Source organism: Solenopsis invicta, chromosome 8, assembly GCF_016802725.1.
Source record: "Solenopsis invicta isolate M01_SB chromosome 8, UNIL_Sinv_3.0, whole genome shotgun sequence".
In the NCBI taxonomy this organism is placed as follows: Eukaryota; Metazoa; Arthropoda; class Insecta; order Hymenoptera; family Formicidae; genus Solenopsis; species Solenopsis invicta.
In genome coordinates, this window is record NC_052671.1 from 4,608,116 (window position 1) to 4,636,112 (window position 27,997).

General features: G+C 40.1%; 3 protein-coding genes across 8 annotated transcripts in view; all 3 read left to right on the forward strand.

Annotated features, from left to right (window-relative positions):
- Positions 1–27,997, forward strand: part of LOC105196512 (tyrosine-protein kinase Btk29A) — a 45,890-nt gene that overhangs the window by 13,115 nt on the left and 4,778 nt on the right. Inside the window, exon 1 of one of the 4 annotated variants that reach the window (XM_011162484.3) lies at positions 16,410–16,599. The exons of the other annotated variants lie outside the window; for them this stretch is intronic. Coding sequence (XP_011160786.1) covers positions 16,524–16,599 — 76 coding nt within the window. The 5' untranslated portion in view covers positions 16,410–16,523. Of the gene's footprint in view, positions 1–16,409; positions 16,600–27,997 lie in introns of those variants that run through there. 4 annotated transcript variants of the gene reach the window in all.
- Positions 12,698–27,027, forward strand: LOC105196511 (platelet glycoprotein V). 3 transcript variants are annotated; one of them, XM_039452778.1, is made up of 2 exons: positions 12,698–14,416; positions 25,024–27,027. In XM_039452778.1, exon 2 carries the CDS (start codon positions 25,054–25,056, stop codon positions 26,089–26,091), a length of 1,038 nt encoding a protein of 345 aa, XP_039308712.1. In that variant the 5' UTR covers positions 12,698–14,416; positions 25,024–25,053; the 3' UTR covers positions 26,092–27,027. The 3 variants fall into 3 exon arrangements, with proteins under 3 accessions (XP_039308712.1, XP_039308711.1, XP_011160783.1); XM_039452777.1 differs by lacking the exon at positions 12,698–14,416 and adding an exon at positions 22,950–24,169 and having other exon boundaries at positions 25,024–25,162; XM_011162481.3 differs by lacking the exon at positions 12,698–14,416 and adding an exon at positions 24,031–24,169.
- Positions 20,654–22,793, forward strand: LOC105196508 (leucine-rich repeat transmembrane neuronal protein 4-like). The gene has a single exon (XM_011162479.3). It carries the CDS (start codon positions 21,612–21,614, stop codon positions 22,638–22,640), a length of 1,029 nt encoding a protein of 342 aa, XP_011160781.1. The 5' UTR covers positions 20,654–21,611; the 3' UTR covers positions 22,641–22,793.

The following is a 27,997-nucleotide window of genomic DNA, read 5'->3' on the forward strand; positions in this document are numbered from 1 at the left end:
GTTTAAAGGTACATTTTAACATTTTATTACACATTCTTTATCACTGTTGTACTTACACTTGAGTGTTTTTTTTTTTTTTGTTATTTAAACTTTTTATTTGGTTAAAGACATTTTTTAAGTTTATTTTTCAGATTGTTATATTAATAGTAATTAATATTTCTTAATTTTGAGTCTAGAATCTATTAACACTGACAAATATAATCGTTTTAATATACAATGAAATATTGATTGTTAACAGTTATTGAATAAAATGTAAATAAGTGCCATATTACTATCGTATCTTCTAGTTAAATTAATTAAATATAGTAAAATATTAGGATACCAATGGTAAAAATAAAATAAACGTTTCTATGTAGTAAATGCAATCACAATTATAGCCCTATAAGCGTTACAATATTATTTAATATTAGATAACATTCCTGAAATGTTATTTAATATTAATAGATTAATGTCCACTTCTGATAATATTATATGAATATTATATGCGAGAAGTAAATAATATTATTTACTTCTTATTATTTTTCTTATTTTAAATTATTGAGAATATTATAACTTTTAAATGTAACAGTTATGAAGTTTATAAATATTTTATGCATAATGATTCACATTGATTTTTGAACAAAAATAATATTCGTAGAACATTTTCATAATATTCTATAAATATTGAAATAATATACTGCAAATATTATATAAAGCAGATATATAACATTAATACATACAATATTCTTATATTATTAGAAAATATGTTCTTGGAATATTATTTTAATTTTCAATAATATTCGTATAATATTTAAGGAATATAGTAGCGCTTATACGAAGTGAATATAACTATTTTTTAAACGTTCGATTACTATTTACGTACGCCGAAGAAACTGTAATACGTATCAATTAAAATGTAATCTCATCATTGAATCACGGTGATCACGGTGCATCACTAATACACGTATTTGATTCAACCAGATTTTATTCATTCAAGTATATTTGTTGTTGCCTTTACTCTTCTCATTTCATTAATAACGTTGAATTGAATTAGATATTTCCAATTAGACTGATGTTGTTTGTTGACTCAACAGCATTTTTTTCTCCGCGTAATAATAACGACTAATAGCTATCATTTGCATGGCTAAAGCAACTATATTAGTTGGCACGGAAAATGACTATGAATTATAGTTAAATTATGGTAATTGCAACGATTGTTTTTCTCTCGGTGTGCTCGGTCGGAATTTATTTCGCCGGCTGCTCCAATAATACGAAGCAGCGGGCGCGCCGCGCCGTGGGCAAATTAATCCAATTAATTTATTTGCTCATAAAGAAGCGTACCTTTACGCATGCACGCTTCTCGCCAGATTTCATCATATTATCGTCCGTCGGCTTATTATTATTATTTTTTTTTTTTATTATTTCATCTTTTCCGATAGTTCCGCTTAACTTAACGGTGTTACGTAACGACCGCTATCCAGTTAACAAATTATCCTTAACTTCGGTCGGCGCAATCGCTCAGGGCGTTTCTCGATAAATTGCCTGAAATAAAGTTTCACAGCACAGTTACGTAATACTTCGTTTAAATCACGATCGTTTCGTTCATTTAAAGATTCGCTGGGTGTGGGGGGGGGGAGAGACCTCGCCGCGCGCGTTCGTCCGGTTCATTGTCAAATTCGCGCGCCGCGCGGCGGTCTCTGCATTGTTTCTGCACGGCGGCGGACGGACTTGCATTTATTCATGCAATATTCGATATCCTCGACGCTTCCGGCGCGGCGGGACGCATGACTCGGGACCCGCTGTCTTAATTCATGATAACATGGGAATAAGCTCCGTGTAGGACAACGCGGCCCGTGAATTTCACGAGAATCTGGAGCGCACGGTCGCTCCGGTCGCGTTACGCGAGAATTCGAAGCGAGACGGCGAGATTTAACAGGTGGATTTGAATAGCCTCTGTGAGGATAACGTCTCTGCGCTTTATCCACTCGTTACTCCTTTTTTCCTTTGACAGGAGTATCGGTCTCTCTCTCTCTCTCTCTCCCCTCCTCCCTCTTTCTTTTTTGCGCACTTTTCCCTCGATATCCATCCCGTCGTTTGTTCGTTCGCCGCGCGGGGGAGGACCTCATCTTTCATCTTTCGGATCCCGCCGCTTTAATTTGCTCGCCGCGATATCAGACGTGACACGACTCCATTATACGAACGTCGAGTAGGTCGAGCACGCAATTAACAAGTTTGCTTGAGAACGGAGCGCGACGAGGCGCTACAGTTAGCAAATGAATGCAGCCGAGAGCTAAATCTTAACTACCTCTGACGTTGCCAGTACGGTGGCGGGCGCATCGTGAAATGCAGCCGACCTTTCTTTTCTCGAGCATCCTTGACTCCCGTCGAGCGTGCGTCGTGCGAAACGCGCGCGCGGTAAGACCCCGTGGACTCTGCTGTTTTTTTTCTTCTTTTTCTCTTTCTTTCCCACGTTTTCTCGGGACGAGATTCTTCTCTATGCGACGCGAACCGCTTATTCCGCGACATTCCGATTCGTCCAAGCTCTCTGGCGCTGCGATTCTCGAAGTCTCCACCGTTCGATCGAATGTCGATCGAATTCGATTCCGCCTCCTCGCGGCTGATTATTTTTACGTCAAACCGCCGCGCCGTTTACCCTTTAGCCGTTTCCGTTTCGCGTCTTTCCGAACGATTGCCCGTCGCGGTCGGTTATCGGCGAACCCATTCGAGAAGTGCCGCTGCACGATATCCGACACGTCGAAGCGTGCCGTGAATTAAAAGCCGGACAAGCGGAGCGGAGCGAGTCGACGCAAGAATACGCCGAAGCTCGCGACGGCGGATAATCAATAAATAGCGAGAGATATTTGATTGAATAACCGATAGAGCGCAACCGGTTCGAAATCCCCCGAAGTTACCGCGGCACCAAGAAAGGGATTGCGGGGAGAGGGAGAAAGAAAAGGCGAGCTAAAGGTTGCTGCTGCTCGAGAAAGTCGCGAAAGTGCCCTGCCGAGCGCGAGCCGGCTCAGTCGATGCAACTCCGCGTGCGAACCGCGGCACACAATCGCGCTAATCTCGCTCTCCACCTCGGGAGCTGTCAAATCTCCGACGGCCTTGAATGAATCTGCGTGAAGAGCCCCCTCGGTGTCGATCGCGCCGGATTCCCAGTTCGCCTCTCGCGGAGACGCGAGGTGAATGTCGTCGAGCGGGGAGCGGGCGCGCCCCCTCGGGTGATCGCGGAGATACGTCACGATGGCTAATCCGACGACAGTAAGTGCCAATTAAATCGGAAGGGTTCTTTCAAAGTCGGGGAGAGCCTTTGGGAATAGATGGCTCTTCGCCCGGTCGATTCATAGTCGATTCATAGTCGATTCTTATTTCAAGACTGTCCCAAGTAATGTCTTAAGATGCTAAGACGGCTCTCCGATTGGTCGACGACATCTCAAGATGGTACTCTCTAAATCAGTGAAATCTTACTGATTTACAGTGCTACCATTGTAACTGTGATCATCGGTGATTATTCAGTGTTTTCAGTGAGTCCGCGTAAGAGGGAAATACTTCTAATGATCGGAGTCAGTGTATTATCATTGAAAGGCAGTGCATACATGATTGATACTCTCTAAATTTGACTTAGTGGATAATCACTGATAACCAGTGGCATACTTGGGACTGATAAATCAATGATTATCTTAACCCAAAAGGCAATGTTATTGGTAATCATTGAAAAGTTCTTACTGATTAGTGTATTAATAAATACACTCAAATTCTAATAAATACACAATAAATTCATTGATTTTTTTAAATTCAGATAATCACTGATTATCAATGGCATACTTGGGACCGATGATCAGAATTATTCACTGATAAATCGACGATTATCCACTGATTCAGATTTAGAAAGTATAGTTATGAGTCTATCACTGAAATCAGGCTGTCCGCTGTCATTCAGAGAATAATACCCTGATTTTGACTTAAAGAGTACTTAAGACAATCTTAAATATAAGAATTGACTATGAATACCGGCTTGTGTCTCACGTTACGCTGTTATTCGCTAACGCAAGTCGGAGAGTGCCGCGGAAATGACACTCTTCCCACCCAGTGTCCTGGCGATCGTGCGATTGCGTTCGCATATGGAAAAAGATGTACGTATATATAACTACAGTCGTCTCTCAGATTTGACAGAGGGTAGTGAAAACGGCCCGCCGAAAGCCGCCGCCCCGCCCGTATTTTCTTCCTGTCGACGGAGGAAGTGACGTATGAGCAAAAGTTCCCAAACGAATTTCGATAACTCGTTCAGCTTTAATTGCCCGATCCAGGTCGTTCCTGACATCGCCTAGCTGAAAGTTTGCCTGTAAACTCCGTTCGAATGCCGTGGCTGTCGCTTTTACGCGAGTCGCGCATATACAATGTAACAGACGGAAGTCGAGTTACTCGGAGGACACGACGCTTCGCGACTTCGATTACAAACACGGATCGCCTCTCGGGCTTCCACGAGATCACATCCGTCTCGCGGCAGCAGCTCCTCCTTCCTTCTCCCCTATTGAATGCGCCCAAGATATATGGAGCGTTCCGTAGCGGTCCTTGCCAATATTTTAGACTCGCGTTTCGCAAATAGGATTATAGGATAGGTTTTAACACGGGGGTTCCAGCCGGTTTCAGTCCTTAACTGCCACTTCCATATACCGGTTTCGTCCCGTTGTAAAAATGCCTCTAGCTGCGACCCCTCTCACTGTTAAGGTGCGTTTAGTCAGCGATGCGTGCCACGTTATTACTGCAGGCTAGATCACTTTCCTACGCGCCGCACGCCGCCTCTTACGTCACTCTCTTGGAGACCACTTCTTCTTCGCTCTGTAATTAAAATTTCTTTCAAATTTTATTGGATCGAGCTGTAATACGTGACGGGCGGGTGAATTTGCCCCCGGCCAATTATCGTCCATTTTGCGTGTCGTTAAATGTTCAAAATTATTATTATCACAATTATCGGAAATTTGATGAGAGATGTGATATTAATGAGACAGGAACGTGATATTATTAAAAAACGTTTAGATACACAATTATACAATCATCTACGCCCGCTCAGCAGAATATTGACGATTAATAGTCGCTCGTTATATGGTACCTCGTGAATTATTTTTTTCACTTCTATCTTGGGTACAAAGCCTAACCATTCTTACTCTATGTGAATTTGCGAGCAGGTACAAATTGTTAAGAGTAGAAATTTATAGAAATCGAATATATCGTTAAAAGAAATTCGTATATAACGAATCAAAGATACAAATCGGTAATTTGACATTTCGCTGGTCGATTTTTTGATTTATACGAGTATATATATTTCCATATATTTTAAATTGTCTCATTGATGAACACAATAGGCAAACGTTTGTTATTCGTATAATGTTTCGGGCTTGTTAGCTTTGTATATTTTATATATTTATATTATGTTATAATTCAAACAAATAAACGAAATTATGCCGGAGGGCTTTAATTCTCGCTCATTTCCGCGGAAATGCATGTATTGTGTTATTAAATCTTTCAGTGCACAATTTTGATGTACGTTAATGCGTGTTTCACATAGAGACAGGTGTTTATTATTGAGAAAAAACTGCCGGGAAAACTTCCAAGAATTTTTAGGAAATTTCTTTTTTATATTTGAAAATTATGGATTTTTACGGGATTTTATTGATATTGAACGAAATGTTTGAAATTTTACTTTTAAATTTAAATTCCTTTTTTTTCGGGCGCAAAATTGTCTCTTTGATCATGTTTTCTTGATATTGCAAAGTATCGACAATCAATTAGCAATAAATACGACGTACACATCTATGTATATATGTATATTCTTGTGTAACTTCCGAGTTTTTATAAAAAAAGATCAGTGACAATAGACGAACGCATTGTTCTAAATTGGCGTCGTATTTAAGGTATTTAATCATCTTTCGAATTCTGTACTTTTGATTAATTGAATCCGTATATTGCAGACGTCATATGGCTTTAGCTCGTATATCATTTTTCTCTTTGGTACTTTCTGAAATTTAATAATCGAATTAAATGATAAAAACTTGAGTGGCTCTTCTTTGTAATTGTATGTGATTAAGGAGCATTAAAAGATACAATAAATTTATTTCACAGCTGTATTAAAAAAAAGTTGTCTAATCTTACCTGGAATTTTGATTAAAATTGGAAAAAAGTCCCGGAATTCTTTTATAAAATTTGAGTAAACACTCTGATAGACGATTCAGCGTTTAATTTAATCTTCGTTTGTGACCCGGTTCGGCTATCTTACTGAAGTGACATAATGAGTGACATAAAAAATAAACATTGATCATCCACTGCGACATTGCTTCACGAAACCGTTTGATAGCAACGTTTAACAATGTTCAAATATTTCCTAAGCGTTGTCGTGTTTTGGAGTGTAATTCGAGGAAATGATGCGTACGCTCTTTAACTGACACGTCTCTTCCATCGCCGGGACATTTTATGCCATGTTCGTCGGCCTCACTAAATTCAGATAAGCAGCAAATTAGTACACGCAAATTAATCCAAATGAGCGAAATAGTACAGGTTGCAGATAAATTTACGTCTAACATATTTCTTTTACGAAAGAGAGTGCAAAATGTATGAAAATTGTTAAGTGTCTTAAATTCTTTATCAATAAACTTTAGAATAATAAATAAACTTTTTATAAATCATTTAATATCTAATATATAATTTTTTTTTTTAATTTTGCGATTGTTTGGTTTCGCGATTTAAATTGTGATAAGAAAGCTCTAGACATTTTTCTTCAAAGATACAGAATGAGGGAACTTATATCAGACATGTGACGTTCATGGATTTTGTTCAATATTTCTGTGACTTACTTGCTCGAGATTTACTTGCCTTCCCTTTTTTTTAGACAAGCTGTGTTGCGGAAGTAAAAAAGTATGCGATTTCTCTAGACTATAAGAGACGCGGAGAATTTTTTGTTTCTCGTACAAGGAAATATTGAATGACCTTACTTATTCTTCCGTCAAAGGAGCCGGGCAAGACGTTCGTTCGTTGCTATATACAGGCACGCAAACTACCATGTGGGCCAGCAAATATTTCATATATATGACAGTCAATTCTTCAAACGATTATTAGATAATACGAACGGCTCTTCTACCACATCTGATCATACGAGTGTGCACAGATTTTCCCTTTGCAAACTCATCTGTGCAACAAGGCTCGCCAGATTTGTACCCAGAAAGGATATAAAGAAAATAAATAATTTATGATGTATTATATACAAAGATCATTTGATAAATCCTTAGAAAATACATGAAATGATGCCACTAATATCAAACTGGAACGGTAATTGATGCCTACCATCCTTCAAACGTTTTCGTACGAATTTTCAATTAAATTTATCTGCACGTGTCTAAAAATTTAGCTGAATATACAGATTTGAAAATAATTTTGTTGGTTCATTAAAATAATTGCGTAAGACAGTCAAATTAGTTGCTAGAATGTCAAAACACTTTGCAGTCTTGCTCGTGTGCTTGAACGTCCTTCATCATTATTTTTAAGTTAAACTTTTTGCTTCAGCAAAACTGTTCTTTCCGTGTGATTCTGTAGTAACGGGTATCTAAAGCGAACTACTTTTACTTCCTTTAAAAAATAGAAAAAAATCGAGATTCGAACGATCATTATTCTAAAAGCAAAAGTGGTTCACTCTAGATAGCTGTCACAACGAAACCATTTGATGAATCTGTCTGAAATGTTGTACGTAGAAATGTTCGAAGGACGGTAGACATCGCACACTCATTATGTGATATCAGTGGCATCTCATTTTTTTCCAAGTTACAAATAATTCTTGCACCTCGAGCGATCATTAGTCATTAATGTTATATGCTACGTATATATACTTAATTTGTATAATTAACTCAACATCGCGCGTTGCTTGTATCGAAGGATTATTAACGTAATGGCGAGCAAAAAGGGTATCTCATCGTATTTCATACATGATATCGAATATTATAGTGTGCGCTATCGCGAGATTTCTGCGTGAAATTGTTAGACGTTACGTTAGAGATCCATCAGTGTCGTAGGTATAAAAGCATCGCACGTATACAATTAATGATAATAATAATAATACGTCTAAATAAAGATATAAGAGTAAAATAAAATATAAAATGGAAGACTTTCATGAAATAAAAATGATTTTACTTTTGCGTGATTTTGGAATTCTGAATTGATCTGAATTAATTTTTTAGAAAACGCGTTTCACTTTTGCGAATGGCGTTAATACCAAAATGTTATCGCAAGCTTGACTCTCCTTTCGTAAACGTCGAAAGCGCGAGCAAGGATTGAATTAATTGCGAAATTGACACCGCGCAAATTTGACTCAGTTCCCCATTATTCCCTACTGACATTAGGAGGAGTCTCGTCGAACGATCGGTTAATCTAAGCGACGGCTGAGGCGCGATGATAGTGCACGCTTCAACTGGCAAATGTATATCGTTCGAATTGTTCGAGTACAGAATAAGGACGATGGAAAGTGTAGCGCACGATATTATACCAGCCGTGGACACTATTCAGTTTACCTGAATGGCGGGTAATCGGTTTTGCGAATGAAGACGAATGAGCTTTCCTGCGGCTTGTGTTCGAACGACCGTCGGAGATGGAGGAGGATCAGTCGGATGGATGACTATGAGATGAAACGGTTCGATCGCCAACGGTCCTAGGTGACGTTATTTATTGCCACTTTGACATTAACAAGCTGACGTTATTTATTGTGTCATTTTGCCGTTGAAATGACGCCAAGTAACGTTAGCTCGATGTCTAGGATCATTGGCAACCGAGCAGTTCTGAAATTTCGCTACGAAATTTGACAGTCAATATTTTTCCTTATCGATTTTTATTTTTATACACGTTTATTACACCTCTGACTAGACCGACGTACATTATCACACGGCTCACAGTTAGGTAACATACGGAAGTTCCAACGTCTCCATTTACACGGAAAGAAATGACTTAGAAATATTGGCTAAATGTCACTAGCTGGTTCAAATTTTTCTTTTATTGCTAAAAGTTGGCCATTAAAGATAAAATACATTTGCTACGGAATACAACTTTATTAGCTGGAATTAAAAACATGCTTTAACGCGAATAAATGAGAAAGTGGCAGCTATTCCCAATGTTTTACACGCACAAAACCGCGCGTTCGAATGGCAACTGTTTATGAAACGTTGCTACGTATATTTGATTGTAGTAGACAATTTTTCTTATGGCAATTGCTACATTTTAACGGCAAATAAATTGAACTTTGGCAGCAACGACATTAGCCATTCCTATTTCAAGGTGATGCTAAAGTCATCACTTTTATCGATTGAATAGACACTTACACACGATTTACAATACATATGAACGGTTTATAGAACGTCAATACATTACTAGATATTAGTACACCAATATTGCATTCATATTAGATGCACAAGTTTTCAAGTACACTAATCTTTCATATTAATGCTGACCTTAATTCTGAGAATTCAACGTTGGATGTAATCCGCATTCAAAATCTATTTCGTGCAAATACACTGCAGAATTGTTGTATGAAACGAATTTTGCACACCTTGACAAATCTATAGACCAGAGTTGGTAAAAATCATATTAAAAAAGAATTTTTTTTTTAATACATGTTTTTAATGTTTTAAATACATAAGACATATATTATATGTTATATTATGTGTTTAAAATGTATTTAAAACGTGATTTTTACCAACCCCGCTTTAGGTGTTATATTGGACTAAGAATAGGTAAAGCAGATCTGAATTTCTTAAATTGTTTTCTTTTTTTACGTAAAGTTTGGACTACCTTAATGCCTATAAATTAATCGTGGAAAGGGATCTTTTAACTCGTAAAAGCAATTTGAAAATAGGGTGCTGAAAAAAATCGCGTTTAATCAATAAAACAGAACTTTAGGATCCCCTTAAGAGGATTCCTTTCACAACTTAGTTGTCATGTTGTATTTTAGTTTCGTTGGCTAATCCTTTCTCTATGTTCCTCGAGTAATTTTCGTGTAATCGAATATCTCAATAGACGACATCCTTTCTCTATTTTTCATTCGGTAAAACGCGTCATATTAAACGAATACATTTTACCGTCTAATTGTACGAGTATATCCAAGGCTAACTTTCAACTGTGTTTCACTGCGAGTGTTTTATTCGATGCATCCTCCATGGATTATTATTGAATTTTCTGTTCCTTGCCGTGATTTCTCTCTCTCTCTCTCTCTCTCTCTCTCTCTCTCTCTCTTTCCGCCTTACCTTCGTTTTTTAAAATAATCCGCTTATCCGTAGGACCCGTTTAGTTTCCGCAAAATCTAGTTCCCGCCGCGGTGCGGAGTCCTCTTCAGAGGATACGTTTCCGACCACCGTAACAAATAAGGCCGACTCGTACGTGACGGTATTGGCAAATGTAGATTCAATAAAAGAGGAGTGACTGGTGTGGCGAGGCGAGATTGAATGTACTCGTAGCTCCTGGCTTAATGGCCTCTGACAGATACATCGTGTATTCCGTATTGCTACGCGAGAGAAGTATTTAACTACAAAGTACAGGCGATGGGGAAGTAAAAGGAATTCGATGTGTTGACAGACATACTGAGTGAATCCCGCGCATGCATTTTTATTTTATTTATTAATCCTCATCCGGGCAAGCAGAATCCGCTAGAAGCAGCTTTTAAAGTTAAAGTATGCGTTAATCATATTAATTTATTTCAATGTTAATAATTCATTTCAATTTAATTTATATAAATATTACATGTACAAAAACCGTTAAAACAGTTAGGGTTCTCTGATCATGCCTGTCCATTTGCAATAAATAACTTGCTTGGATGAAATATGCATAAAATGTATATAATTATAATTACAATTATATATTAAAAATATAATTTTACATGTATATACATCGAATTTTTTGTGGCTGAAAGTCGTGATCTCATTTGCATGTTCATAATGACTGTCTTGGCAAAAGCACTCTCGATGATCTGTGATTGCCTCGCGAGAGGTAGTAATCAATTAAAATTTTTGATGTAAACCTGGATCTTCGGCATAGAGAGCAGACGCGCAATTCTCTTATGCCACGGTCGCCGCAAAAAAAATAATATGTTTTTTTGCACTCTTGCATTTTTTGCGAAAAAGATTATTGTTAGATTCTGGTGATTTTCTTATAATTTTTATACAAATTGGAACATTCTTCAGAAATACTCGGAAAGTCTCTCTCTCTTAGAATTACCAAATACGTCTCTCAGAATTTTTCATACATGTGAATTCTGAAATATTCTGAGATTTCTTATCCCATAATTTGTAAAAAAGTACTTTTAACTTTTGTAAATTTTATAATATTTTATCACAAATTGTAGAACAAAAAATCTTGGAAATTTTAGGATATTTTATAATTATTATGTATGAAAAATTTTGAAAAAAGATTTTCTGAGTATTTCTGGAGTGTTCCACAATTCGTATAAAAATCTAAGAAGGTTGCAAAATTACGTATTGGAGTTTTCAAAAATTCTAAAAAATCGAAAAATTTTGTGGAAAAATTTCCCCAAGGTATAAAATAAAAAATAAATATATAATTAAGATGAAAAACTTATGAAGTATACGATAGATTTCGTACAAACGTTGAATTAATTACCGTCACGTGTTAGAGGGCCATGGTACACTCAAGGTACTCGGGGCAAAGTAGCGCATAAATCCAAATGCATATTTGAATATATTGAACTGTCGGGAATGTTCCATAGTGTGCAATTGTGTCTCAATGGAGATTCATCCGCGCGACCGCGGGAACCGCAAATGGAAAACCGTCGTAAAAAGTCTTTCAACCTCCGTCGTACCTGCTCTCCGTGTATCGATTGGCGCATCGGCAAGCGCGATCCTTCCACGTTCCGCACATTGTCCGCCGGTCACGATAGAAATTTCTGGCGGCCGGAGCAACGCCCGTTTCCCCATTTCTTACGTGTACCGATTCGCGAGACGCGTCTAGGGGAAACCAGTTGTGCTGGACTCGCGATATTCGCGTCGGCATTATCCTCACGTCGGAAACCCGTCGTTCCCTTCCCGTCTCCGCAAAAACCGCCCGCGGGACATAAACCGCTTTGCGGGAATCCCCTGTAAAACGCGCGACATGAACGCGGAGAGAGAGAGAGAGAGAGAGAGAGAGCGAAATCGATTGCTAGGAATCCGGGACGACTCCATGAAATTCAATGAAATCGACTGCGCTAATGTGGCGAATAAGCGAACGTTAACGTCCGCGACGATATCGAGCGCTCGGTCAGCCGGCTGATCTGCTCTCCCCTAATACATTCGAGTCCCCGTCGCTGCTAGTGCGAGACCCACGATACGAACAAGTAGCCAAATCGTGAAAACCAGTCTGTGCACTTATTACATCGCGGTGAAATTACGCTCGTTCCGGAAACCCAGTTATGCATTTGGCCCGCGAGTCGGAGCACGCGATCTATCCGTCTTTCGCTCTTGCGTTTTTGACCGAGCTGATTCTTCAAGAGGATGCTCGCGAGGTCGAGGAGGACGGTAATGGCCCTGCCCGTGACAGAAGACGCCTCTTGTTCGACTCCCTATTTTCGCGATTCGGGTCGTACGCCGGCGTATCAGGCGCAGGCCGCCGTCGCTTTTGTACTTATACGACGACGGTGGGGTCGGATCGGCGCGGCGCGGTGGTTCCTCCCGCGAGCAAGGAGAGCCCGAATGCATAATGCTGAGCCGCGGTGTACCGAGGATCTCGCAGCAAATTCGGAAGAGGCGGAATCGATATTTCACCTCTGCGCCGCGGCGCACCGAGGATCTCGCGCAAATTCGTGGATTTCCTAACGAATCCGAAAACTTATTCTCTCTCCGCACACGGCTTTAGGGTGGACCCAAGCGAATTGGATCACGGGGCGAATCGGATCATTATAAGTTTTGAGACAGTTATCATTGGTCTCGTATCTTGTACGATCTGTTTAATCGCACTAGTTATTCCCGCGCCCTCCTTCTGCAGCGAAAACAATAGACAACGATTCTGTATCGCATGTGATTCAGTGTCGGTCATGAGTCATGATACCAGGCGCTCAGAGATCGTGAGTGCGCGAAGAAATCTTGTTTCTCGTATAAAGCGACGATCCCAATTTTGTGAGTTTGTATAGTGAAAGGGCTTAAGGGGAAGCTGTGAATTTCGAGTCGTGAATTTTATCGACTGAACCACAACATTACGATTTACGAAACGTCAATACGTCGCTACATACTGTGATATCTTGCACGCATATGGATGTACAAATTTTTTTTGGAAGCACACTAATCTTTTATATTAAGTATCCAAGCGAAAATCTAAGAAAGCAACGTTGTTTCGTCATGTAGTTTTCTATTTCCGTTTTGTACAGACTGCAAAAGCTTTAAGTTAAGAATAAAACAGATCTAAATTTCTCGATTTTTTTTGTTCTCCGCGTAAAGTCGATCGGTCTGAGTTACATTTGTGTCTATACTCTAATCGTGGAAAAGGATTTTTGAATCCGTAAATGCAATTGGAAAAATAGCGTGCTGAAAGATGTCTCGTTTGATCGGTAAAACGGAATAACTTTAGCACCTTAATAGACTCTTTCAAAGAGTTTATTCATTTATTCTTATTTCGTTTAAACCGATGATCCGCTTCGCCTCCAATGTTGGGACAAATCAAACAATTTTCTTTTCCCAATTTTTTCGTTGCGTAATAAAAAAAATATATTCATGCATTACTTTATTATATAAAACTGAAGCCAAAGGTGTAAAGATTATTATTTTTTATCTATGAAGAAAAAATGAGCCGATTCGTCTCATCGATCTATCCCATAGCACTGTTCTCTCGATTCGTCTAGGACACCTTTGGCAACACGAACCTGGCCGAGCCAAGCTGATTTAAATGCACGCGAGAACGCCAGGAAAAACACCTTGCACCGCAAACGGCGTCGGAGCGATATCGCGATGCCTGTGTGCCGTCGACCGATGGTATTCCGCCGCTGCCATTCGTGCTCGGAAAACTCGAGAAGATCATTGAGCTCTCAAGTACACGGCGACGGAAGCCAAGCGGAGGACGGGCACGAAATTCGATTTAGCGTGAGGCCCGATAACGACGTCGCGCATACTCGCGTCGCGCGGCCTCCGCCTCCACTTCCTCCTCCTCCTTCCTCCTTTTTCTCTCTTTTCTTCGTTTTTTTTTCCTTCCTCTCCCCGTTCGTCGAGGCTTTATTACGTCCTTTTATCTTCATTAGACCCGGGAAGTTTATTTATCCGCGTTGCGCTAAAGAACACGCTTTATTTGTCGCCCGGCTATACTCCGTTGCCGCCTGCCGCTCCACTCCAAGTTGCTGCTTCCCGTGGTAATCTTAGCGCACACTTAATTGGACATCGCTGAGCGACCGGTACGGATAGGTGCTTGTCGCAAAGTGCTGAGTTTGCTGGTAAGCCGGTCTACAACGTCGCCAGCCATTTTCCCGGGTTCTATAACTTCTACACGGCGGGCGTGCACTCTCCCGGTTGCCTGAGAGGAATTGTGACGGCGAGCCGATATCGATATTCGTCAATTCGACGTCGCGCGCGGAAATGGTTCGCCGTCGTTCGCGAAAGTCCTTATTTCAATTCCCGCCGTGATTCTGCGAATAGCGCACACGATAGATTAGTCTGCTTCGGAAAAAAATCTTTTCTACTTTGAGTTGCCAAGAAGAGATAAATACTTCTTAAATAGAGAGATATTTAAAAATCCTTTGAAGCAACAGGATTCTTATTGGTGGTTCCTATTGATTGTAACGGCACACAGGTCGAAAAATATCAGAAATTGTATGTAAAATCGCAAAGAATGTTACTTCAGTGCCAAAATCCTTCTATGACCGTTTATAGGTCTGTCTCGTCTTTAATTGTATTATATTTTTAAAAAATGCTTTTTTAATTATTTTGCATTAGACAATGTGTTTTTTGTAGATTTTTGAATGCTGCGAGCCAATTTTCACCAGCTCGTCAAATTTTCGAAATAATTGGGGTTTTATGTGCAAACAAAAACTTTTTTACGATATTTGAATTTTTTTTATAAAACAGGTTAACGTTATTTTGAAACTCTGACCAAAAGTTATGAATGTATTGCTCATCCTCTATAAAAAATTATATATATTTTTTTTATATCTTACCTAGTCGTGCTATGAAGAATTTAAATACGGAGTTTTGCTGAGATAGTATATTTTCCGCAATTTTCCTATCACGATTGAGTCATATAATTTATAGTTTGCGGTTATCGATACACGTACGCAGTATATCATAATAGATTTCGCTCAATAGAAAAATGTATACATACAATTTGTACATATGTGTACACATTATACAATATAATTATACAATTTATACATGTACATTTATATTAATATAACTTGCATTTATGTCATTTAGCAGAATTTGTCATAATAAATTACATTGATGTGTATATAGCAATATAGCAACTGTTACAATATACATAGCAACAAATTATAATATAAATATGTAAAGTTATAACTTTAGTACAGTCGGAAAATATTTTAGCAAAACTTTGTATTTAAATCAGAGCATTGCTAAAAAGTAAAATATCGAAATAAAAAAAATATATATTTTATAGGAAACGAATAATGTTCGTCATTTTAAATTTTTGAAGTATTAACCCTCTTTACAAAAAAAAAATATCAAACATAACAAAGAAGCATTTGTTTTGCGTATTAAAATCTTAATTATTTTGTAAACCCGACGAGCTGTTAAAATTTGATTTTTAACGTCATTTTCAGATTCAAAAATTTATATAAGAAATACTTTGTTTCAAAATAATCTTTGGCTGTGCTAGTATCGAACTAGTGTTAGTTCTTTTCACATTTCGATCTCTGTTCTTTTATTATTGGGTAGTATGTTTAATTTTCAACCGAGGCGCGCGTTATTTCTCCGCTATACAATCTTCCTTTTCTCAACTCCATTTCTTGATATTAATTTCCCACGATGGAGAATTAGAGAATTTCTTAGAGGCGTACTCGACGCTTCCTGCGTAATTAGTCTGCGGATGTATCAGCGATATTACGCTCATTAGTTTCCGGGCTGGTACGGACAGGAACAACGTCCACACACGTAACGCGCATCGCGCGTCACAGTGCGTGTCGAAGAGTCGTCTTCGTCTACGGTCGGCGGCATTAATCGGCGGCGCGGGAAGACTTCCGTGAAGGTGAAACTCGAGGAAGGGGACCAAGCGAGACGACGACGACGACGACGACGACGACCGCGACTCCCTTTCGCGTTGCTCGCTCGCTCGACGCGAGCCGACCAGTCGCGCGTGCTTAGACGTTCTCCGAGCCGAGCCCAGTCCGCGTCGAGCCGCTTCCACGGCCGTTTCCGCGCCTTCTCGAGGCCGACACCCGACCGTCTCTCGGTGCCGGAGAAAGAGAAAGAGAGAGAACCCTCAGTGTCGTGTCGAGAACAGCGCCGTGTGCCGGCGTTCGTGAGTTCGCGTTCGTATCGTACGCCAGATGCTGATCGCGACTCGAGTCTAGTTAGCCAGCAGGAGCTATGTTGGTGATAAGCGCCTTAAAACAGGTCGCGAACGCCGCTACCAACGCGGTCACTGGTAACGTTACCGGGCACGGTGAGTCGACTTGGACTTTTCGAAATTCTACTTTCCCTTTCGGAATTCTCCAGCGGTCTGTGTCCGACAGCTCCTCGCTCCTCGTTCCTCGATGTCTGCTCTACGCCGATGAACGCCACGACTGGAGCAGGCCTAGAGTAGCGATTTCGATTTCAATTTCGATTCTCCTCGGACTGATTGACGCAAGACTGCTGATGGTCTTGAAGCGCAACGTTTCTCAGGTCCAATTTTTCAATATCTGATTAACTTGTGATTAAATCTAACCTGATGTTTGATCCAATAGACGCTTCACCTATTATGAAGATGCCACATTGGGTAAAACGTCGGGTTAAGTTTAACCACGAGTTAACTAGGTAATGAAAAATCAGGCCATAGTGACGACATCAGTTACTCGCGGATGCGACCTCGCGACTACCGAGCGAGTCTGCAGTTTTCGTTTTAATGAAACGGAAAAATTGAAATCGCTTCGACGCGATTGAAAGAAAAAAAAAAGCGGCCGATCGCTTTTTTTTGAAAGGATAACGTCAAATCCGCGGAATAGTCCGTCGGCTTGAAAACGATGGAAGCTTGCGTTCTCCATTTGTAACGTGGGATTTGTAAGAGCGCTGTACACAGGTGAGGAGCGACCTAGTGCCTATCCGCGCGCTCTTTCTCTCTACCTCCTCCCTTCTTCGCTCCCTCGATCTTACCGACGTCTCCCACGCTCGCTTCTTATTTTTCAACTTTTCGGTTCAGTTCGCGCCGTGGAAAGCATCCGCGAGCTGCATATACATTTCTTTATTATTCGCGCGGAGAAATATCGCTTGCGCAAAATGTAAAAGGTTACAGGGATGAGGAGCGCGCGCGAGCACGACCGACCTCCATCGGTTTCATAAGAACGGTACCACGACGGCGGTAACTTTCTTGCCACGCCTAATGTCAAGATCGCAACGTCAATCGTCATGTGGATCATTTTGCATCGTGTCGCGGCAAAGCATTGTTAGCGTTATCTGTACATGTGATAGGGAACAACTGCCAAATGCGTACCACTTGTGCTATTTTTTATCATATTTCGCATTTGATGCTGCTTTGGATGCAAAGCGTAGGTCGAAACTATGTAGCTTGATGTTTCAGTCATCTGTTATTATATGTGTTAAACCTTTCAGTAATAACAAATTAATTTGTTACAAGCTGTAACATGCTGCGAAAGGTGTGATTTAAGAAAATCGGTCGCCCGAAGCGTACCTGTGATCTCTTCAATCGTCCACTGAGACAAATATTTGGTGAAATAGACCAAACAGTAATTAAATAGATTTTAGTTATAATTACCAAATATGTAGTTGTTTTGACCAAACATTCTGTAGCCTTTAACCGAACAACTGTTTTCATACAGCACGGCAAATCCAAGTGTATAATTTTTGTACACTTAAATATGTAAAAAAATTACACGCTTGGATTTAGAGTGGACTTACAATCGAGTGTTTCGTTAAACGCAACAAAATTTTTAATACCAGCAACTACAAAATTTATTTAATCACTATTTAAGTAAGCGTTTGAGTAATAATTCTCTTAGTGTATCATCTTCCTTCGAATTTATGAATTAGAGTAATTAAGAATGTAAGGATCTAATACTTATTAACTAATATTTATTTTATTAATTTGAACAAATGATTTATTTACTTTAAAAAACAGGTTAGTAACGTCATTTCTTGAAATCAAATTTTTATTTTTCTTGAAAGTATTTTTACTTCAACTTAAAGAAACGATTTCGTCAATGTACGTAACTCTTCTCTGGGTGTTGGTTCGATTGCAGAACCGCGCTTAAACGCGAGAAGGGAAGTCACGATAAGAAACTGTCAATCGAACCTCTCTCCGTAGAGAGGTCGAGTGGGGAATGCTTCGCTCCGTTTCGAACTTGATCGTTCAAACTCTGTAAAAAAAAAAAGAGAGAGAGAGAGAGATGGTTCTTGTATGTAAAATAGAGTTGCTCCACGTTATATAAGAGTCCGACGATGCCACTACATCCCGTTAAGCGAGCTTCCTCCACGTATCAAAAGTCGATTAAGAGTATAGCTAGACAAATGTCAATTACTTGCGCGCGTACTTACCGCGGTGAGGTGTAATGTTGGCCATTATAGTGTGACATTCACCGGCTGCATAGACGTCGACACGTCGAGCGTTGTAACGCGGTCATTGTATTGGCGCACCGAACGCCACCGCTGCCTCTCCGAACGAAGGAAATACATGACAAATCTCGTAGAAGGCCCGCTCGACAGTTGTCGGAGAGGAGTCGGAGAGGACTCTAACAAAGCAATTACGTGGTGGAAATTGTTACAATAACCGTGAGCTTTTTTTCTAACCGACGCGCAAACACGTCGATCACGAGGCAAGTAGCTTAGCTGTAATTATGCTCGCGCTTCGTACCGTTTCTTTTTCTCTCTCAATTTTTTTGTGCGCGATAATAGACCGTGATTTTATTGTCGTCCTCTCCGAGAGGCAATAAGCCGCCAGCCGGAGCTGATTCTTGAGAAAAATGCCAGATACACAAAAGCGCGAGATTCTGCCGAGCTCAGCTGAGCTGAGCAACGTGAATACGCGTTCTATCACATGACTTAACCCTTTCGTACCTTTTTTCAGGGAACAATTAGTATTTGATTCACGTCCTGCTACGCGTCTTAGCATTTTTGGGATCGCTGATTATGAGACTAATCAAAATAGTAGATCAACATTTAACTCGGGTTTTACTCAAATTCAACAAAATTTAGCATTTTAATTTGCCATATTGGATCTGCTACTTAAAATTTTAGGATTTTACTGCAGATTCGTCATCAGCGATCCCAAAAATCTCTATGTTCCAACTTACACGTGAATATAGTCGTAACAAAAATTTAAGAATGTATAGGACATTTCCCAAACATAAAAAAAATTATGAAAAATATTACAGATTGTTTTATATTGTATTTGAAAGTAGTAGAAAAAAAAATTGGCTGCAATTTTCTACATGAATAAAATTTTTAATTATTTTAATAAGGAGTAGGTATACTCTAATGAAAATATAATTAATAATGAAGAAAGTCTGAACGTTTTTACTTAAGTACTTTAAATATTTAAGATGATTCATATAAAGTTGTATTGCGATGCAATTCTGTAAAATAAAATTTATTTATTTACAGAATAATTAAACAATCATAATAAAACTTTGTATAAATTATTTTGAATACTTAAATTACTTTCACGAAAGTTGAGTTTTCTCAATATTGTAAAAAATAATTTAATTTTTAATAACGAAGTAAGTAAACTATAAAAGTATGTTATTAAATAAAAAAAAAAAACAACTTTCATATGTATATGTATAGTTTATTTGAAGTGTTAAGTTTAATATTAAACACGTTTTCAAATTTTATTTATTTTGCGGGGACTGTGTGTCCGATGCATTTCGGTCCGTCACACTGAATTCACCATTTTAAAATTTAAAGCAATTTTTTTCACACGACCCTTATGCTAACCTTCAAAGTAAGCCCAGAAAGAACGTGCTATCTTGAATTTTGTGGATCATGTATTTTTCACTTTTATCCTATTTTACGAGGTATACAGGTCAAGAGGTGATATTCATAAGAGTATTGACTTTTTTTGCGAAGAGTCCTATTTTTCAGTCTTAAAATGAACTCAGAAAGAAGTCGCTGTCTTTATTTTCGTGGTGGATATAAATTTTTAAACGGCCGGGACACATATGTCCCAGCAGGCACGAAAGAATTAAATTTATGCATTTCTACGATTAGACGTCATCGGTTCTTGGGTTTGTCATCAACCGCTGACGACCGAACGACCGCGCGGAGCACACGGATCGAGAAACCGAGCGACCGAGCGAACGAACGAACGAATGAACGAACGAGCGAGCGAGCGAGCGAGTGGGATGTAACATCGTTCGATGACCTCGCGAGCGAGAGGCGAATCGCTCTTCTGATGTTTTCACCAATACCTTAGAAAGTTTCTCGGCACCGCTCGCGAGACGCCGCGCTAGCCTTGAAAATCGCTCACTGACGGTACGTATATCGTCTCATCTTTCGAAACGCGACCGGAAGCGTGTTCGAACGCGCGTACGCGTCTCGTCGGATCATTTGCGCGGCGCGGCTCGTTCGTCGGATTAACTCGCCCGGAAAAATTCGCCGCGAGAGTTTCGCCGAGGTCGACCATCCGCGGATCTCCCGCGCGAATCACGAGCTTGTTGAAATTAATGTAAGAAACTAGATGATAAAAGTGGAAATAGACGGCGCCCGACGTTCGAGGGACGATTTATTTACGTTGGTAAATATTTGGTAACTATCGCGCGTGTATCGATAACGATGATAGGTATAACATCGGATTGTTGAGAAATATGATTACCTTGGGTAAACGGACAGTAAAACGGATTATACCCATCTCGCGGGATGCTCGCGTTCTTATACAACGCGCCGTTATTTTTCTACCGTTTCACTCCACTTTCCGCGATCGCCTCACTGTCCCGGGTGCTCACTGGACTATTACGTACTTTCTACTGCTCGTTACAGATAATCAGTGGCGAACAACCTGCCATCGACAATGCGTGCGGTTTGCCAAAGTGGACTGGCGAATATTAATGCAAAATATTCGTGATCGCGCGTTTGTTTTAATTAACGCGGTTAATTCAGGCGTTACGACAATCTCGAAATCCTTTTTTTTATTTTTTTTTATTTTTTATTTGGTACATAGATCTCGCCGCTAGAAGAAATACAAGCATCTAACAACACGGGAAATGTATCTCCGTCTTGTCCATAAATTGAAGCCACACGCTTCTCCTGTTTTCAACTTTGACACTTTATAACCCGATAACCGACTCCCGTTCCGAGAATACAGTCGTAATAATAATATTTCTCAGTAATGAAAATAATCAATGCCAAAAGTCACACGTTATCTAATCGCGTACTCTCCATAGTCTACAAAACACATAAAGTAGTTGCAGTTGCATCCGTATCGCTCATTGTCAGTTAATCTTGTCTACCACTTAATTTCTCACGATGTCGCGATTTCTTCTGCTCTTCTGGCAAGTCGTCCTGCTCGTCTCGGCGAGCATCTCGTCGGAAGAAAAGGAGCCAACCTGTCGAAACATCGGCAGCTTCAATGTCTGCCACTACGAAGGGGTGCTCGTCGAAGTTACGCAGCGTCGTTTCGAAGATAGATTGGTCATCAATTTGGGTCTCCTAGCGATTCGGGAGGACGCCTTCAAGAATGTAACGGTGGCACATCTATACCTGAATGAAGGTAACCGGATATCCGATGTGACGAGAGGATCCTTCCGCGGTCTACCCAAGTTGCTGCATCTCTATTTGATTAATAATGTGATAACGTTGTCGGAACACTTGTTCGCGGAACTGGGAGAACACCTGGAATCGCTGTCGTTGGCTTTCAACAAAATCGATTCGATACCGGAAGACTCGTTTGCCGGTCTGTCGAAGCTGATGTGGCTCTTCTTAGAGCACAACGATATCGAGGCGGTCAACACGAAATCCTTCTCAAATCTGAGTATCGAGCTGCTGAACCTGAGGCACAATAAAATCTCCCGCATCGCGCCGGGCACCTTCGCCGGATTAACCGAATTGAGATACCTTGACTTGGAATCCAATCAGCTGGAAGACTTGCCGAGCGGTGCTTTTCGAGGATTGAACAAGTTGGAGAATCTCTACTTAAATAACAATCGAATAACGAGCATCTCCAGGGCACTCCGTGACTTGGCCGGTCTGAAAAGACTCCATCTTCAGCAGAACGAGATCAGCGCTCTCGAGCCGGAAACGTTCCGGGATCTGTCTCAGCTGGAACTGCTGCGACTGGACGGAAACAAACTGTCTCATGTTGTAGTCGGCACTTTTGCCGGGCTCTCCAATCTCAAGCACATCAACCTGTCCAACAATCACATCCGCACGGTGGATAATGACGCTTTTACTGATTTAGTCAATGTGCAAAATCTCGGTTTTGATGGCAACAACTTGACCGAAATCAACAAAGCGATTAGTGGCCTTCCAAATATTGTCTGCACTACAGTGCCTTGAGATATTGTGTCTGAGGCAACAACCTTCATACTATCCAGATATCGAACTAAAAATAACGAAAAATATTTATGTAATCTGCAACGATAATTATTAATATTGTGATATACGTTACAATTTTATCGCTAAAAGAAACGTAAGCATTTAGCAATACCGGAAAATTACCTCCGCCTTGTTCGTGAATTGAATCCACGCTTTTCCTATCTTCAACATTGACACTTCATAGCCGGTGACCGACTCCCGTTCCGAGGTCGCAGGCGTAACAATAATATTTCTCGGCAATGACGATAATCAATGCCAAAAGTCACACGTTATCTAATCGCGTACTCACCATAGGCTACTAAACCCGTAAAGTGCAGTTGCATTTGTATCGCTCATTATCAGTTAGGCCTGTCGGCCGATTAGTTTCTCGCAATGTCGCGATTTCTCCTGCTCTTCTCGCAAGTTGTCCTGCTCGTCTCAGCGTGGGTCTCGTCGGAGGACTCGTCGGAAAAGCAGAAGTCGACCTGTCAAAACATTGACGGCTACAATGTCTGCCACTACGAAGGGGTGCTCGTCGAAGTTACGCAGCTCCGTTTCGAAGATCGATTGGACAACCGCGAAGATCGATTGTACATCAGCAACTTGGATCTCTTGGCGATTCAGGAGGACGCCTTCAAGAACGTGACGGCGACGCATCTGTATCTGAATGAAGGCAACCGTATATCCAACGTGAAGAGAGGATCCTTTCGCGGTCTACCCAAGTTGAAGCATCTCCATTTGGGCAATAATGTAGTAACATTGTCTGAACACTTATTCGCCGAACTGGGAGAACACCTCCAAACGTTAACGTTGTATTTCAACAAAATCGATTTGATATCAAAAGACTCGTTCGCTGGTCTGTCGAACCTGATGTGGCTCTTCTTAATTTGCAACGATATCGAGGCGATCGACGCGAAATCCTTCTCAAATCTGAATGTCGAGCTGCTGAATCTGGGGCACAATAAAATTTCCCACATCGCGCCAGGCACCTTCGCTGGATTAACCGAATTGATTTACCTCGACTTGGAATACAATCAGCTGACGGGCTTGCCGAGCGATGCCTTTCGAGGATTGAACAAGTTGGAGGATCTATACTTAAATAACAATCGGATAACGAGCGTCTCCAGGGAGCTTCTCCGTGACTTGGTCGGTCTGAAAAATCTCTATCTTCAGCAGAACGAGATCAGCGCTCTCGAACCGGAAACCTTCCGTGATCTGTATCGGCTGGAACTGCTGCGACTGGACGGAAACAAACTGTCTCACATTGTAGTCGGCACTTTTGCCGGGCTCTCCAATCTCAAGTATATCAACCTGTCTAACAATAACATCCGCACGGTGGATAATGGCGCTTTCGCTGATTTTGTCAATGTGCGATATCTCTCTTTTGGTGGCAACGACTTGACCGCAATTAATAGGGAGACTAGCGGCCTTCCATATATTACCGACACTACAGAGCCTTGGGAAACTATTTATATCTAGCAGGCCAATATTCTCACAGTTCATTTTTATATGTAAGACCATCTTAAGTATTTTACGTCTTAATTCTTTCGCACATGTTGTCTGAAGCAGCAACCTTTAGATCTATCCAGATTTCAGTATCAAACTAATTGATACTAGAAAGTAAGAGATACTAGAAAGTAAAGAAACTAATAACAACATAACAATATTTCGATTTCTTCAAAACGTTAATATGAAAATTATTATGAAAAAATTAGTTAAAGGAGAGGAGGGAAGATGATTTTAAGGTGTATCGATTTTTTCTAATTTTTATGATAAAAATAACAATCTATTTTTTCTTAGATTTATTAAAACCTTGTTTATCAGTAAAAATTAGAAGTTGTTAAATAAAGTAGAATTTTTTTTTAAGACATGTTAATTTCATCATCTTGCTCTCATATGCGGTAAGATGACTTTTAATAATTGGCTAATATCAAAAACAGTCAAGTTAAAAATGTATTCTTAGGAACAAAAAAAATTTATTATAATGCAATATATTAATCTTATACTATTTGATATTACAGTGTGATTAAAAAATATATAAATGGAACAAACATTTTTTATGTAGTCTGCAAAAATAACTATTAAAATTGTGATATGCATTACAATTTGGCCGCTAATGGAAACGCAAGCATTTAATAACACTGGAAAGTTATCTCCGCCTTGTCCATGAAACCATGCTTCTCCTATCTTCATCATTGACACTTCGTAGCCGATAAAGGACTCCCCTTCCGAGAACGCAGTCGTAATATTTCTCGGCAATGACGATAATCAATGCCAAAAGTCACATGTTATCTAATCGCGTACTCTTCATAAGCTACAAAATCCGTAAAATGGTTGCAGTTGCATTCGTATCTCTCATTTTCAGTTAGGCCTGTCGGCTGGTTAGTTTCTCGCGATGTCGCGATTTCTCCTGCTCTTCTCGCAAGTTGTTCTGCTTGTCTCGGCGAGGGTCTCGTCGGACGAGAAGGAACCGACCTGTCAAAACATCGACGGCTACAATGTCTGCCATTACAAAGGGGTGCTCGTCGAAGTTACGCAGCGCCGTTTTGAAGATCGATTGCACATCAGCGACTTGGATCTCCTAGCGATTCGGGAGGATGCCTTCAAGAACTTGACGGCGACCCATCTATACCTGAATCAAGGCAACCGGATATCCGTGGTAAATAGAGGATCTTTCCGCGGTCTGCCCAACTTGAAGCGTCTCGATTTGGACGGCAATGTGGTATCGTTGTCGGAACGCTTGTTCGCGGAACTGGGACACCTACAGTCGCTGTCGTTGATTTTCAACAAAATCAATTCGATACCGAAAAACTCGTTCGCCGGTCTATCGAATCTGACATGGCTCTACTTAGGTCAAAACGATATCGAGGCGGTCGACGCGGAATCTTTCTGGAATCTGAATCCCGAGCTGCTGTACCTATGGCTCAACAACAATAAAATCTCCCGCATCGCGCCGGGCGCCTTCGCCGAATTAACCGATTTGAGTCGCCTCCACTTGGACTACAATCAGCTAGAGAGCTTGCCGAGCGGTGCTTTTCAAGGATTGAACAAGTTGGAGGATCTCTACTTAAATGACAATCGGATAACGAGCGTCTCCAGTGTGTTCCTCCGTGACTTGATCGGTCTGAAGAGACTCTATCTTCAGCAGAACGAGATCAGCGCTCTCGAGCCGGAAACGTTCCGGGATCTGTCTCAGCTAGAACTGCTGCGACTGGATGGAAACAAACTGTCTCATATTGTAGTCGGCACTTTTGCCGGGCTCTCCAATCTCGAGAACATCAACTTGTCCGACAATAACATCCGCGCGGTGGATAATGGCGCTTTCGCTGATTTCGTCAAATTGCGATATCTCTCGTTTGGTGGCAACAACCTCACCGAAATCAACAAGGAGTCTAGCGGCCTCCCAGATATTACTGTCGTCACTACGCCTTAGGGATCCGTTTATATTTCTACGTAGGCCAATATTCTCATAGTCGATTTTTATATTTAAGATCGTCTTAAGTATCTTGCCGTATGAAGGCCGTCTTAACCCTTTCGCATCTGCCCGAGGCAACAATAATATTTTAATTTCTCCGAAACCGTTAATAGGAAAATTATAAAAAAATCAGGTAAAGAGAAGAATAAGATGACTTTAAGGTTTGTCAAATTTTTTTAATTTCTGTGATAACGTAAAAATAACAATCTATTTATTTCAGATTCACTAAAGCCTTGTTTATCATTAGTAAAAATTAGAAGTTCTTAAATAAATTAAAGTTTTTTAAAATTTAGATTTTTTTAAAACGTGTCAATTTTGTCATCTTGCTCTCATATGCTAGTTAGACGACTTTTAATAATGATTAAGATGAAAAACAGTCCAGCTAAAAATGTATTCTTTTGAATAAAAAAATTTCTTGTAATATAATAATTTTTTATTATTTTGATATTACGGTGTGATTAAAAAATATGTAAACAGAACGAAAAATATTTATATAATCTGCAAAAATAATTATTAAAATTGTGATATACATAAGGTTGTATATTGTGATTAAATATATTACACTGTGATTAAATATATGAAGCACCGGTTCTCTGAACTACTAGGAACAATAATAAATGGAAAAAAATTTTTTTTAAATAGATTGAATTCGGGGTTGATAGAGGTAAGATGTCATAACCCAATTAACACTTTAAGACATTGCTTAAGACAATCCTGATATAAGTTTCGACTGTGAATATTGCCATAGAATGCTTTTGCAACATAAAAATAAATAAATAAATTCTTACTCGTGATCTCGTGCGTTATGATATTTTCGGGATATTGTAATACGATCTGTATTTTCCTTGTACTGAGAAATGCCGAAACTAATAAGACTAATGGGACTAATGGCAATCCATAGACAAATATTTACGTAAACTTGCGACGATCTTTACCAGAAGCGTTTCTGGATATGTGTGCAGAGCGTAGTCTCGCTGAAGACATACGGAGAAAAGAAGCGATGTAAACGCGAGTGATATTGCACCCAAGATATTTCTTCACCTAACAATACATCGCGTTATATATATTTGAATCAATGTTGAGTCTCGGATTCAATATCACGACGTCGCTATTTTAGACGTGACGTTTACTTTACCGTCTCTCCTTCTTAAGGCTCTCTCCCGCTTATTGAATTTCCGCGAGAGTCGGAATATTTTCGGAGATGCACACCGAAAAGAGACGCGTCGCCCCCGGCGGATTTTGTTACTCTCTTTTCACATCGCGGGCCCTGTGTCCCGGCGAGACTTTCATTACCCAGATATCCTCCTTGAGATTCCGCTGGCGTTCCTCGAAAAGCTTCACCGCGAATCTGCGCGCTGCCATTCACCGCGAAATTACGCGAAAAATTCGGAAGTGTCATTGTGTGATGATTAACGCTGTTTTAAAGGAGAAATCTCTCGTTCCATTAATCGCTCTCGATCTCTCTCCCACATACATTTCACTTAATTTTCGCGCCTCATCTCGCCGCGATAATACGAAAAATATTTTACTCTAGGAAACGTAAAGCGGAATAAATCTGTGAAAGAGATTAAAATATTTTCTGCACCAACTCTCGGAGTATTTTTGGCGGGTTTTTCCCTTTTCTTCCCCTGATTCTATTTCCGGTCAGATTTACGCAGCATTCCGTTTGTATGGGAAATTTTTTTCCAAAGGGCGAAAAACGCGCGAGCATGGGCCAAATATTTTTCAGAGCAAAGAGAAATTCTCAGATGGAAGCTCCATCCCGCGTTGCCGGGGGATTGCCTGGGGTAATGAAACTCGGCCAAAAAGAGGACGCGGGGGAGGAGGATGAGGAAAAAAAAAAGGGCACTGAGGGAACAAGCGT

Coding starts and splice junctions, on each gene's coding strand:
- LOC105196508 (XM_011162479.3), top strand. CDS start 21,612: ATGTCGCGATTTCTTCTGCTCTTCTGGCAAGTCGTCCTGCTCGTCTCG.
- LOC105196511 (XM_039452777.1), top strand. CDS start 23,052: ATGTCGCGATTTCTCCTGCTCTTCTCGCAAGTTGTCCTGCTCGTCTCA.